At 41.3% G+C, this 15,000-nt stretch overlaps 1 protein-coding gene across 4 annotated transcripts in view; it reads left to right on the top strand.

Annotated features, from left to right (window-relative positions):
• Positions 1-11,134: 11,134 nt before the first annotated feature.
• Positions 11,135-15,000, top strand: part of LOC116359991 (GTPase IMAP family member 9) — a 4,493-nt gene continuing 627 nt past the window's right edge. Inside the window, exons 1-5 of one of the 4 annotated variants that reach the window (XM_031814333.1) lie at positions 11,170-11,427; positions 11,725-11,756; positions 13,187-13,243; positions 13,377-14,153; positions 14,232-15,000. The exon at positions 14,232-15,000 is cut by the window's right edge and continues 627 nt beyond it. In XM_031814333.1, the coding sequence (XP_031670193.1) occupies positions 11,741-11,756; positions 13,187-13,243; positions 13,377-14,153; positions 14,232-14,521 (1,140 nt within the window). In that variant the 5' untranslated portion in view covers positions 11,170-11,427; positions 11,725-11,740 and the 3' untranslated portion in view covers positions 14,522-15,000. Of the gene's footprint in view, positions 11,428-11,724; positions 11,757-13,186; positions 13,244-13,376 lie in introns of all 4 variants that reach the window. The other 3 variants (XM_031814331.1, XM_031814330.1, XM_031814329.1) reach the window with 3 other exon arrangements.

Genomic DNA, 15,000 nt, shown 5'->3' on the forward strand with positions numbered 1-15,000 from the left:
GTGTCCAGGGGGTCCAGGGGGTGTCCAGGGGGTGTCCAGGGGTCCATCAAGCTGCCTCACGCTACAGAAACAGGGGAAACAGCCCTGTAGGCTGTTCTGTCTGGGACAGGGCTTCCTTACTCGACTGTAATGCTGCTGTGAGCCATAAGCGTGTTCAATGTCAGGGTATAAACGTGTATTAAAAGGTCCATGTTTGACCTAAATACGAACCTATACTTTTGTGTTGTTGGAAACCTATATGAATTGGTTTCTATGTTGATCTCTGGCTATGTCCCACATGGCAACAAATGGCACAATATTCCCTATGCAGATGTAAAGGAGAGTGAATTATCACCTTAAGTGATAAATACACTATTTGGGGCATCTTTGTCTTTTGTAACTTTTTATTTATTTGTACTTATTCATTATAAGGTTGAATTATTGTACAGTATTGCGTTGATTCATGATCGTTCTTGTTTGTTGTTCCAGCAGCATCCCACTGATGTGTGTGGTCTGACTGGTCTGTTTAGCTGTTAAACAGGGTTGGGGTCAATTAGCATGATGAAAACATCATGATCTTCTCCGGACACTGATACGTGGTTAGACTGATCTTTAACTGACCTTTAAGTTAACCTTTCCATAACTGTTAACCATCAAATGGTCTTTGTTGTCCCGGAAGCTCAGTCCACTGACATGGAGTTGAGGATCCTGGTGGTGGGGTCCAGTGGACCGTCTCAGTTCTCCCTGACCAACTCTATCCTGGGGAGGGAGGAGTTCTCCAAGGAAGTCACCAGCATCGTCCAGAGCAGGAAGAACCTGGGGGACCTGGCCGGGACGCGTGTTGCTGTGGTCAACGGACCCAACCTCTACGGGAAGCACCTGTCCCGCACCAAGATGAAGACGGAGATGAAGAGGTGGCCGTAATGTTGTTCTGTGTCTATGCTCTTCTGTGTCATGTATTCTGTAGTGTTAACGTCTGTACCCATAAGAAGAGGTGGCCGTAGACACTTTTATCCAAAGCCACTTACAGTCATGCATGCAGACATCTCACATACAGGTGGTCCTGGGAATCTCACAATTCTGGAGTTGCAAGAGCCATGCTCTACCAACTGAGCTACAGATACAACACAACACAACACTATACGATACAACACAATACAACACTATACAATACAACACAATACAACACTATACGATACAACACAATACAACACTATACAATACAACACAATACAACACTATACAATACAACACAACACAATACAACACTATACGATACAACACAATACAACACTATACAATACAACACAACACAATACAACACTATACAATACAATACAACACTATACGATACAACACAATACAATACAATACAATACAACACAACACTATACAATACAATACAACACTATACAATACAACACAACACAATACAACACTATACAATACAATACAACACAATACAACACTATACAATACAACACAACACAATACAACACTATACAATACAACACAATACAACACTATACAATACAACACAACACAATACAACACAACACAATACAATACAACACAATACAACACAATACAATACAATACAATACAACACAATACAACACAATACAACACAATACAACACAATACAATACAATACAACACAACACAATACAACACAATACAACACAATACAACACTATACAATACAATACAATACAACACAACACAATACAATACAACACAATACAATACAACACAATACAATACAACACAATAAGAATATATTGTTCTTTCTTGATTATAGTCTCTGTATTGTCTCCCTGCAGGTAGAATTGTAAGTGTTTAGGCTGCACCTTTTCAGTAAGGTGTTTTGCAGCCTTTTCATGTGATACAACACTGTAAATAACATGTGATACAACACTGTAAATAACATGTGATTTGATTTAGGTGTAAGTGTCTGTCAGCACCCGGCCCTCACGCTCTGTTCATGGCCTTTGACCTGGAGCAGATCTGCCCCAACGACGTCAAGACGCCCAAGCTGATGGTGAAGCGTTTCGGTGAAGATGCACTTTCCCACACCATAGTCCTCCTGGCCTACGAGGGGGACGTAGACATTCTGGCCCTGGAGAACCGGGTCAGCACCGACTGGCACCTCCGGGAGCTCATCGAGCAGTGCGGCGGGCGCTACCACGTCTTCAACAAGAACTGGAGGGACCGTTCTCGAGACAAGGACCTCCTCCAGAAGATTGAACGGATGCTGGCGACCCTGGGCGGGCAGCACTACACCAGCCGCTCTTACGGGCAGGCGGAGGAGAGCGTGAGGAAGGAAGAGAGGAAGCTGCTGAAGAAGAGGGCGGCGGAGACGGAGGAGGCGTGGAGGGAGCTGGAGCAGCAGTACCGCGGGGAGGCGCTGCGCTGGCAGATGGAAGCCTACAACAACAGCGTGGGAGCAGAGATCAGGGCTAAAGCCGAGATGGACAACGGATGGTTGAGGACGTCGCTCGCCGTAGGGGCGGGGTTGGGGCTGGCCGCGGGGGCTGCCATGGGGATGGCGATGGGGGCGGTGGCGGGGGCGATGGGGATGACGATGGGAGGGGCTTTCGGAGGGTTGATGGGCGGGTCGGCGGGTGGGACGGCCCAGGTAGCGATAGAACACCTGGAGGACAGAGTGGGACCACACGCTACTAACTTCAACACTGTTTTCATCAACCGCTTCTTCAGACCACCACGTTCATGACATGGAGGAAGTGTTAATGACTGGAACCTGGACACATACATAGGTAGTAGTTACTGGAACCAGGACATAGGTAGTAGTTACTGGAACCAGGACATAGGTAGTAGTTACTGGAACCAGGACATAGGTAGTAGTTACTGGAACCAGGACATAGGTAGTAGTTACTGGAACCTGGACAAATATATAGGTAGTAGTTACTGGAACCTGGACACATACATAGGTAGTAGTTACTGGAACCTGGACAAATACATAGGTAGTAGTTACTGGAACCAGGACAAATACATAGGTAGTAGTTACTGGAACCAGGACATAGGTAGTAGTTACTGGAACCAGGACAAATACATAGGTAGTAGTTACTGGAACCAGGACAAATACATAGGAAGTAGTTACTAGAACCAGGACATATACATAGGAAGTAGTTACTGGAACTGGTAGTGATTGTGTGATAGATTGTCTCTCTATCTGACTCAACTTTAAACCACTGCTACAAATATACTGCATTTCGTGACGGAAACTCGGGAACCTAGGAGTGAACATTAACCTAAGTTTAACAGTCTGGTTAATTCTGATACTTTCCAAGTGGGAAACTCAGGTGTCATCTCTCTACGAGTTTTCAAGTACTAGTTAACTAGCAACAGTATGTGTGTGTACCTGTATAGAGAATATCCTCTTACCTCTTATCGCAAGTCGAGGTAGTATTTTAGGATTATACTGAGTAGATATAGGTTCACTTGAAATATTTATCCTTTACCACAAGGCTATTTATTCAGTAGACTGCCATATGGACATTTTCAGGCTATTTATTCAGTAGACTGCTATATGGACATTTTCAGGCTATTTATTCAGTAGACTGCTATATGGACAGGTGGAGGCTATTCATTCAGTAGACTGCCATATGGACAGGTGGAGGCTATTTATTCAGTAGACTGCTATATGGACAGGTTGAGGCTATTTATTCAGTAGACTGCCATATTGACAGGTGGAGGCTATTTATTCAGTAGACTGCTCTATGGACAGGTTGAGGCTATTTATTCAGTAGACTGCTATATGGACAGGTTGAGGCTATTTATTCAGTAGCCTGCTATATGGACAGGTTGAGGCTATTTATTCAGTAGACTGCAACACTGCCTTCAGAAAGTGTTCACACCCCTTGACTTCTCCCACATTTTGTTGTGTAACAAGGTGCAATTAAAATGGATTTAATTGTAATTTATTGTCAACGATCTTCACAAAATACTCTGTAATGTTAAAGTGGAAGAAAAAATCTAACAATTATAAAGAAATGATGGAAAATGAAACACTAATAGATCTTTGCTTATTTAAGTGTTCAACCTCCTGAGTCAATACATGTTAGAATCACCTTTGGCAGCGATTACAGCTGTGAGTATTTCTGGGTGAGTCTCTCAGAGCTTTACACACCTGGATTGTGCAATATTTGCACATTATTCTTTCTAAAATTCTTCAAGCTCTGTCAAGTTGGTTGTTGATCATTGCTAGACAGTCATATTATAATCTTGTCATAGATTTTCAAGAAGATTTAAGTCAAAACTATAACTAGGCCATTTTGGTCCACAACTCCAGTGATTTTTTTGGCCTTGTTTTTAAGGCTATTGTCCTGCTGAAAGGTGAATTTTTCTCTCTGTGTCTGTTGGAAAGCAAACTGAACAAGGTTTTCCTCTAAGATTGTACCTGTGCTTAGCTCTATTCCATTTATTTTTATCCTAAAAAAACTCCCTAGTCCTTGCTGATGACGAGCATACTCTTAACATGATGCAGCCACCACCATGCTTGAAAATATGAAGTGTGGTACTCAGTATGGTGTTGGATTTTCCCCCAAACATAACACTTTGTATTCAGGACATAAAGTACATTTCTTTGCGACATTTTTTTCATTTTTACCTTAGTGCCTTTTTGCAAACAGGATGCATGTTGTGGAATATTTTTATTCTGTACAGGCGTCCTTCTTTCCACTCTGTCATTTAGGTTAGTGGATGGTGGAGTAACTACAATGTTGTTGTTTGTTTATGTATTTGTTTTGGGGGGGTAGATCATCTTTAATATTGCAGATAGAACCTACAATCTATCAATTTATTTGTTTGGGGGGGGGTAGATCATCTTTAATATTGCAGATAGAACGTACAATCTATCAATTTATTTGTTTGGGGGGGGGTAGATCATCTTTAATATTGCAGATAGAACCTACAATCTATCAATTTATTTGTTTGGGGGGGGGGGTAGATCATCTTTAATATTGCAGATAGAACGTACAATCTATCAATTTATTTGTTTGGGGGGGGGGTAGATCATCTTTAATATTGCAGATAGAACCTACAATCTATCAATTTATTTGTTTGGGGGGGGGGGGTAGATCATCTTTAATATTGCAGATAGAACCTACAATCTATCAATTTATTTGTTTGGGGGGGGGGGGTAGATCATCTTTAATATTGCAGATAGAACGTACAATCTATCAATTTATTTGTTTGGGGGGGGTATATCATCTTTAATATTGCAGATAGAACCTACAATCTATCAATTTATTTGTTTGGGGGGGGTATATCATCTTTAATATTGCAGATAGAACGTACAATCTATCAATTTATTTGTTTGGGGGGGGTAGATCATCTTTAATATTGCAGATAGAACCTACAATCTATCAATTTAATTGTTTGCATAATTTCCAATCCCCCTTATTTAAAAAATGCTCACAACGGCGGTACCTGTAGTTAAATAATTATACATATATTCATCATTTCCTCTTTCCCACAGCGGCCGACCCACCATTCATTCTGATGTTAACTCCAACCCACCATTCATTCTGATGTTAACTCCAACCCACCATTCATTCTGATGTTAACTCCAACCCACCATTCATTCTGATGTTAACTCCGACCCACCATTCATTCTGATGTTAACTCCAACCCACCATTCATTCTGATGTTAACTCCAACCCACCATTCATTCTGATGTTAACTCCAACCCACCATTCATTCTGATGTTAACTCCAACCCACCATTCATTCTGATGTTAACTCCGACCCACCATTCATTCTGATGTTAACTCCAACCCACCATTCATTCTGATGTTAACTCCAACCCACCATTCATTCTGATGTTAACTCCGCCCACCATTCATTCTGATGTTAACTCCAACCCACCATTCATTCTGATGTTAACTCCAACCCACCATTCATTCTGATGTTAACTCCGCCCACCATTCATTCTGATGTTAACTCCAACCCACCATTCATTCTGATGTTAACTCCGCCCATCATTCATTCTGATGTTAACTCCAACCCACCATTCATTCTGATGTTAACTCCGACCCACCATTCATTCTGATGTTAACTCCAACCCACCATTCATTCTGATGTTAACTCCAACCCACCATTCATTCTGATGTTAACTCCAACCCACCATTCATTCTGATGTTAACTCCGACCCACCATTCATTCTGATGTTAACTCCAACCCACCATTCATTCTGATGTTAACTCCAACCCACCATTCATTCTGATGTTAACTCCAACCCACCATTCATTCTGATGTTAACTCCAACCCACCATTCATTCTGATGTTAACTCCAACCCACCATTCATTCTGATGTTAACTCCGACCCACCATTCATTCTGATGTTAACTCCAACCCACCATTCATTCTGATGTTAACTCCAACCCACCATTCATTCTGATGTTAACTCCAACCCACCATTCATTCTGATGTTAACTCCGACCCACCATTCATTCTGATGTTAACTCCAACCCACCATTCATTCTGATGTTAACTCCAACCCACCATTCATTCTGATGTTAACTCCGATCCACCATTCATTCTGATGTTAACTCCGACCCACCATTCATTCTGATGTTAACTCCAACCCACCATTCATTCTGATGTTAACTCCAACCCACCATTCATTCTGATGTTAACTCAGACCCACCATTCATTCTGATGTTAACTCCAACCCACCATTCATTCTGATGTTAACTCCAACCCACCATTCATTCTGATGTTAACTCCAACCCACCATTCATTCTGATGTTAACTCCGACCCACCATTCATTCTGATGTTAACTCCAACCCACCATTCATTCTGATGTTAACTCCAACCCACCATTCATTCTGATGTTAACTCCGACCCACCATTCATTCTGATGTTAACTCCGACCCACCATTCATTCTGATGTTAACTCCGACCCACCATTCATTCTAATGTTAACTCCGACCCACCATTCATTCTGATGTTAACTCCAACCCACCATTCATTCTGATGTTAACTCCGACCCACCATTCATTCTGATGTTAACTCCAACCCACCATTCATTCTGATGTTAACTCCAACCCACCATTCATTCTGATGTTAACTCCAACCCACCATTCATTCTGATGTTAACTCCAACCCACCATTCATTCTGATGTTAACTCCGACCCACCATTCATTCTGATGTTAACTCCAACCCACCATTCATTCTGATGTTAACTCCGACCCACCATTCATTCTGATGTTAACTCCAACCCACCATTCATTCTGATGTTAACTCCAACCCACCATTCATTCTGATGTTAACTCCAACCCACCATTCAACCCTCCGATGTCCACAGATTAACCCATCTTTCCCAGAATAACGCAATTTAGCTATTTCCTTTAGCAATTACATCCTCCCATTTTACTGTGACGTCTTACGAGGATCCTGAACCTTCCTATTTGTAACATTTCTGTTTGGTAGGGCAGTATATATTCAGCATTCTTTTTGTAGCAAGTATTTTACTGTATATAATAGCTTCAATTGAAATGAACAGATTGATGTGTCCATTTAAAAAGAAAATGTCAGTTCATAGACTCGTTCAAAAACCTGTTCCCAATGTACTTGAATTTCTAATGGTATTGCTGTCAAACACGTTTGACTTTCCTGCTAGAGCCATGAGTAAATATATAAACTGCAATATAACTACATAATAAATGAGCAACTCTTCCCATTAATGGATAGGTATTTCCCTTTCCACAGTTTCAAGATTCTATATATTTTGCTAAGTTTTCAATCAAAGTTAATAGTTGCAAGATCGCTAACCTTTTCTGGGATAAGTACATCAAGCACATGGACTTGAGGGAGACCTCTTCAAAACAAATTTCACTGGTCACATACACGTGTTTAGCAGATGTTATTGCGGGTGTAGCGAAATGCTTGTAATGACAATTTAAAGTTTGTATCTTTTAGAGACTGTATCCATAATATAGTGAAGTCATCAGAGTTGGGTTTTAGAGAAACTGGAGACATTATCCAGGTCCTCAATGAGGCCCTTCAAGGTTGAAGAGGAATCAAGAGAAATCTTCAATCACCGACATACATTGATACTTTTGCCTCTTAATTTTTTCCCCTTAATGTTATCATTAGACCTTGATGTTATCATTAGACCTTAATGTTATCATTAGACCGTAATGTTATCATTAGACCTTGATGTTATCATTAGACCATAATGTTATCATTAGACCGTAATGTTATCATTAGACCTTGATGTTATCATTAGACCGTAATGTTACCATTAGACATTGATGTTATCATTAGACCTTAATGTTATCATTAGACCTTGATGTTATCATTAGACCTTAATGTTATCATTAGACCGTAATGTTATCATTAGACCGTAATGTTATCGTTAGACCGTAATGTTATCATTAGACCGTAATGTCACAGTCTGAATCATTAGACCGTAATGTTGTTATCATTAGACCTTGATGTTATCATTAGACCGTAATGTTATCATTAGACCTTGATGTTATCATTAGACCTTGATGTTATCATGGTGAAATCCTTGAGCGGTTTCCTTCCTCTCCGGCAACTGAGTTAGGAAGGACGCCTGTATCTTTGTAGTGACTGGGTGTATTGATACACCATCCAAAGTGTAATCAATAACTTCACCATACTCAAAGGGATATTCAATGTCTGTTTTTTTATTTATCAATCTACCAGTAGGTGCCCTTCTTTGCGAGGCTTTGGAAAACCTCCCTGGTGTTTGTGGTTGAATCTCTGAATTTCACTGCTCAACTTAGGGACCTTACAGATAATTGTATGTGTTGTGTACAGAGATGAGGTAGTCATACAAAAATCATATTAACCACTATTACGGCACCCAGTGACTTAAACAACCCATTATGTGAATTGTTAAGCAAATATTTACTCCTGAACTTATTTAGGTTTGCAATAACAAAGGGTTTGAATAATTATTGACTCAAGACATTTCAGCTTTTCAATTTTGTATTAATTTGTGAAAATGTGTAAAAACATAATTCCACTCTGACATTATGGGGGTATTGTGTCTAGGCCAGTGACACAACATTTACATTTCATCCATTCTAAATTCAGACTGTAACACAACAACACCTACATTTCATCCATTCTAAATTCAGACTATAACACAACAACACCTACAGTTCATCCATTCTAAATTCAGACTGTAACACAACAACACCTACAGTTCATCCATTCTAAATTCAGACTGTGACACAACAACATCTACATTTCATCCATTCTAAATTCAGACTGTGACACAACAACACCTACAGTTCATCCATTCTAAATTCAGACTGTGACACAACAACATGTAGAACAATACTAAGGGTGTAAATACTTTCTGAAGGCTCTGTATAATATTATATATATAATGTATATGTATGTCTACGGACAAGTTGGCTTTGTGATTCATACCGGTACGTTTATGTCATACCAGTAGATGTCCCGCCAAGTCGTAGGTAGCTACAACAATGTCATACCAGTAGATGTCACGCCAAGTCGTAGGTAGCTACAACAACGTCATACCAGTAGATGTCACGCCAAGTCGTAGGTAGCTACAACAACGTCATACCAAACATGCATACAATCCATCGAAAATGTACATATTTAGGAGTGTTTTTGTACGATGTGAAACTGTAAGATCCCTATGGGGTTTCTGTTATGGATCTCCATTCAGTTCCTAATAAAATGTACATATTTAGGAGTGTTTTTGTACGATGTGAAACTGTAAGATCCCTATGGGGTTTCTGTTATGGATCTCCATTCAGTTCCTAATAAAATGACCATTCGCTGTACTATACTTATTGTGTTGAACCACAGATCTGATCTTCCACATACTAAACTGTACAGTCTCACAGACAGGTCAACCAGGAGAGACTGTCTCCCTAGCAACGTCGGAGTCTGTCTCTCCTGGTTGACCTGTCTGTGAGACTGACTCCCTAGCAACGTTGGAGTCTGTCTCTCCTGGTTGACCTGTCTGTGAGACTGACTCCCTAGCAACGTCGGAGTCTGTCTCTCCTGGTTGACCTGTCTGTGAGACTGACTCCCTAGCAACGTTGGAGTCTGTCTCTCCTGGTTGACCTGTCTGTGAGACTGTCTCCCTAGCAATGTCGGAGTCTGTCTCTCCTGGTTGACCTGTCTGTGAGACTCACTCCCTAGCAACGTTGGAGTCTGTCTCTCCTGGTTGACCTGTCTGTGAGACTGACTCCCTAGCAACGTTGGAGACTGTCTCTCCTGGTTGACCTGTCTGTGAGACTGACTCCCTAGCAACGAAGGAGTCTGTCTCTCCTGGTTGATCTGTCTGTGAGACTGACTCCCTAGCAACATTGGAGTCTGTCTCTCCTGGTTGACCTGTCTGTAAGACTGACTTTTTTTGTCTGTCATGGGTTCTGCCACACAGTGTGTAAACACACAACTGGTTCTGCCACACAGTGTGTAAACACAACTGGTTCTATCACACAGTGTGTAAACACACAACTGGTTCTATCACACAGTGTGTAAACACACAACTGGTTCTGCCACACAGTGTGTAAACACACAACTGGTTCTGCCACACAGTGTGTAAACACACAACTGGTTCTGCCACACAGTGTGTAAACACACAACTGGTTCTACCACACAGTGTGTAAACACACAACTGGTTCTACCACACAGTGTGTAAACACACAACTGGTTCTGCCACACAGTGTAAACACACAACTGGTTCTATCACACAGTGTGTAAACACACAACTGGTTCTGCCACACAGTGTGTAAACACACAACTGGTTCTATCACACAGTGTGTAAACACACAACTGGTTCTACCACACAGTGTGTAAACACACAACTGGTTCTACCACACAATGTGTAAACACACAACTGGTTCTGCCACAGAGTTTTATTGAACAAGGAAGGTCAGTTAATAACAAACTCTAATTTACAATGACAGCCTACCCCTCTGAGACTCCCAATCACAGCCAGATGGGATACAGCCTGGATTTGAACCAGGGACTGTAATGACATCTCCTGCACTCAGATGCAGTGCCTTAGACGGCTGGGCCACTCAGGAGCCTTAAAGGAAAAAACAAGGTGTCAAACATTTAGTGAGTTACCTTTTTCTTGAGTGTAGATGGAATAGTCTAAAATTAGTAAACTATGCACATCCGGGTAACCCGTAATGCATCCTGATTGGCTGTAGCCGCTGATCACTTTCGATTTGACTCTAAATTATAAAGTTGACGTTCTAGCCTACAGTTCAAACCGATTTGATCAGATTTGTATATGCCTATATCTTCTCATTTAAATTATATCGTAAACTGGATTATTATGCAACGATAAACGATATAGTTTGTTATTTTAGCGTGTGTGAATGAATAAAGTTCCGGAGCGCTCGACCGAACGACGTCGTTGACAGAAATGAAGACGTAGAATTCTCCAGTCGGCAAATTCCGTAAGTAATGGACGTACATGATTCCTGCGGTAAAACAGTTCTTTCTATTGGTTGAATATTCCTGTCCACTTCATTATAATTATCCTCTGTTTATTGTTATATGTCATGTTTTTCTTTATTTCTGTGAAGTACTTGTGATGGTTTCGGTGTTCAGTAACTGTACAAAGCGGTGCATCGTGCCCTTATAGGCCTGTACACAAAGCCTTATGAGATATTCAAATATACGTTCTGATCACACTAATTATCAGGCTACTAATTTCCTCCACATTAACCATGTACACACTGTTGGTTTAATAGGTTAAGCTGCACAATTATGGCATCCAATGAGCGTGAGTATCCTTCCTTATTTGATACATTGTTGGATCCCATTGGGCACAGACGTCAAACCAACGTCTATTCCACCACGGTTCAATGTAATTGAATTGAAATAACGTGGGAATAACGTTGATTCAACCAGTGTGTTCCCAGTGGGATATTGCAATTGTTATTGCTGAGTAGGTCTGTATGTAGTATATAGGTATTATAGTATATTATACTGTATTATAGTATATTATAGTGTATTATAGTATATTATAGTGTATTATAGTATATTATAGTGTATTATAGTATATTATAGTGTATTATAGTATATTATACTGTATTATAGTATATTATACTGTATTATAGTATATTATACTGTATTATAGTATATTATAGTGTGTTATAGTATATTATACTGTATTATAGTATATTATAGTGTATTATAGTATATTATAGTGTATTATAGTATATTATAGTGTATTATAGTATATTATAGTGCATTATAGTATATTATACTGTATTATAGTATATTATAGTGTATTATAGTATATTATAGTGTATTATAGTATATTATAGTGTATTATAGTATATTATACTGTATTATAGTATATTATAGTGTATTATAGTATATTATAGTGTATTATAGTATATTATAGTGTGTTTGTGTTTGCTGACTTCTCTAAATGAATTTCCATGTAAATAACAACTGAGGGCTGTAGCTGAGGGCTGTAGCTGAGGGCTGTAGCTGAGGGCTGTAGCTGAGGGCTGTAGCTGAGGGCTGTAGCTGAGGGCTGTAGCTGAGGGCTGTTCTAACACGCGACGCAACACTGAGTGTCTGGACACAGCGCTTAGCAGTGGTATATTGGTGTAACAGTATAACTTTAGTCCGTCCCCTCGCGCGAACCAGGGACCCTCTGCACACATCAACAACAGTCACCCCTCGAAGCATCGTTACCCATCGCTCCACAAAAGCCGCGGCCCTTGCAGAGCAAGGGGAACCACTACTTCAAGGTCTCAGAGTGACATCACCGATTGAAACGCTGTTTAGTGCGCACCACCGCTAACTAAGCTAGCCGTTTCACATCCGTTACACCAGCACCACCGCTAACTAAGCTAGCCATTTCACATCCGTTACATTGGCCATATACCACAAACCCCGGAGGTGCCTTATTGCTATTATAAACTGGTTACCAACGTGATTCGAGCAGTCAAAATAAATGTTTTGTCATACCTGTGGTATACGGTCTGATATACCACGGCTGTCAGCCAATCAGCATTCAGGGCTGGAACCAACCAGTTTATAATCTACTTTATATTATAGTGTGTTGTGTTTGTGTATTTGTTTGACTTCTCTAAATGAATTCTCCATGGAAATGGACAGTAAAGTATGTTGTATGTCAGGAAGGGATCTGGGTTTACAGTATATTTAGTAGGCCTGTAACTTAACATGTTTTCATAGGTTCTCAACCGAAAAGCAGGTGGAGGAGGAAGAGCAGCATGGAGGAGCCCCCTTATTGTGAGTTCTATACATTTTAGTTTTGTATTCATCTGTACATAAATAAATACTTGTGATGGCCAAGAGAATAGTGCATGCTGGTCTAATTGTGTACTTTTGTTGACTGTTGGTTGTGTGTGTGTGTGTTTGTCAGTGTCAGGCGATGCAGAGTTTAGAGTCCTTCTCTTTGGGAGAAGTGGCCACAGTCAATTTTCTCTGGCAAACTCCATTCTGGGGACAGATGTGTTCAGCGATGAGCTCTGCAACATTACAGAGAGTCAGAGACACAGGAGCGAGGCGTTCGAGAGGAAACTAGCTGTGGTCAACACTCCAAACCTCTCTGAGTACGAGGCATCCCAGAAAGAGCTGAGAAGAGTGTTCAAGTTGTCTGTGTGTATGTCCTCTCCTGGTCCCTACGTCGTTCTCTTTGCATTCGACCTGAACAACATCTCACCAAGTGCAGCAAGCATCCTGGAACTCGTCACAAAGCATTTTGGGGACAGTATCTTGAACCACATGATGGTTGTGGTGTGTCATGAAGAGGAGAAGGAGGATTCAGCTCTTGAGGAGAAAGTCCAGACTAACAGAGACTTCAGGGAGCTCATTGAGAAGTGTGGCCGAAGGTATCACCTCTTCAATGAGAGGAAGGCCCAGAGAGATGAGAAGGTTTCCAGACAGCTCCTGGAGAAGATGGACGACATGGTGAGGGAAAACGGATGCAGATTCTACTCCAATCACCAATACCAGGAAGCAGAGGAGAGAATCCAGAAAGAGGAGCGTTTCATGATGAAAGGGAGAAAGAAAGAGATGCTGACAAAGAGGAAGGAGCTGGAGAGCAGGTACACAGGTGAAGGTCTTGAGAAGGAGCTGGAGAGCAGGTACACAGGTGAAGGTCTTGAGAAGGAGCTGGAGAGCAGGTACACAGGTGAAGGTCTTGAGAAGGAGCTGGAGAGCAGGTACACAGGTGAAGGTCTTGAGAAGGAGCTGGAGAGCAGGTACACAGGTGAAGGTCTTGAGAAGGAGCTGCTGCAGTTTGAGACAGGGATAAGAGTAGAGAACCGAGCGAAGGCTGAGAGGAAGATCTCAGAGGTACTGGGATTTACTCTCACAGCAGTTGACTATGCTGCTGCAGTAGGTAAAGGGGCAGCTCTAGGGGCTTTATGTGGAGCGGTCGTGGGGATTGAGGGTATGGTGGTGGGAGCCGCTGTAGGTGCCGTCGTCGGGGGGGGCATAGGAGGTGCTGTCAGTGCGGCATGGGGTTACCTCACAAACACTGCTGCACAAATGAATAGACGTTGAGACAATGCTGCTTACATCGATGAGGCATTGCACAGTTTAACAGATTGTGTCATTATGATGCCGTTCCTGCACAGTTTAACAGATTGGGTCATTTTGGTGCCGTTCCAACACAGTTGAACAGATTGTGACATTTTGGTGCCGTTCCAACACAGTTGAACAGATTGTGACATTATGATGCCGTTCCTGCCCAGTTTAACAGATTGTGTCATTATGATGCCGTTCCTGCCCAGTTTAACAGATTGGGTCATTATGATGCCGTTCCTGCCCAGTTTAACAGATTGTGTCATTATGATGCCGTTCCTGCCCAGTTTAACAGATTGTGTCATTATGATGCCGTTCCTGCCCAGTTTAACAGATTGTGTCATTATGATGCCGTTCCTGCCCAGTTTAACAGATTGTGTCATTATGATGCCGTTCCTGCCCAGTTTAACAGATTGTGTCATTATGATGCCTGCCCAGTTTAACAGATTGTGTCATTA

This window comes from Oncorhynchus kisutch, unplaced genomic scaffold, assembly GCF_002021735.2.
Source record: "Oncorhynchus kisutch isolate 150728-3 unplaced genomic scaffold, Okis_V2 Okis06b-Okis10b_hom, whole genome shotgun sequence".
NCBI lineage: Eukaryota > Metazoa > Chordata > Actinopteri > Salmoniformes > Salmonidae > Oncorhynchus > Oncorhynchus kisutch.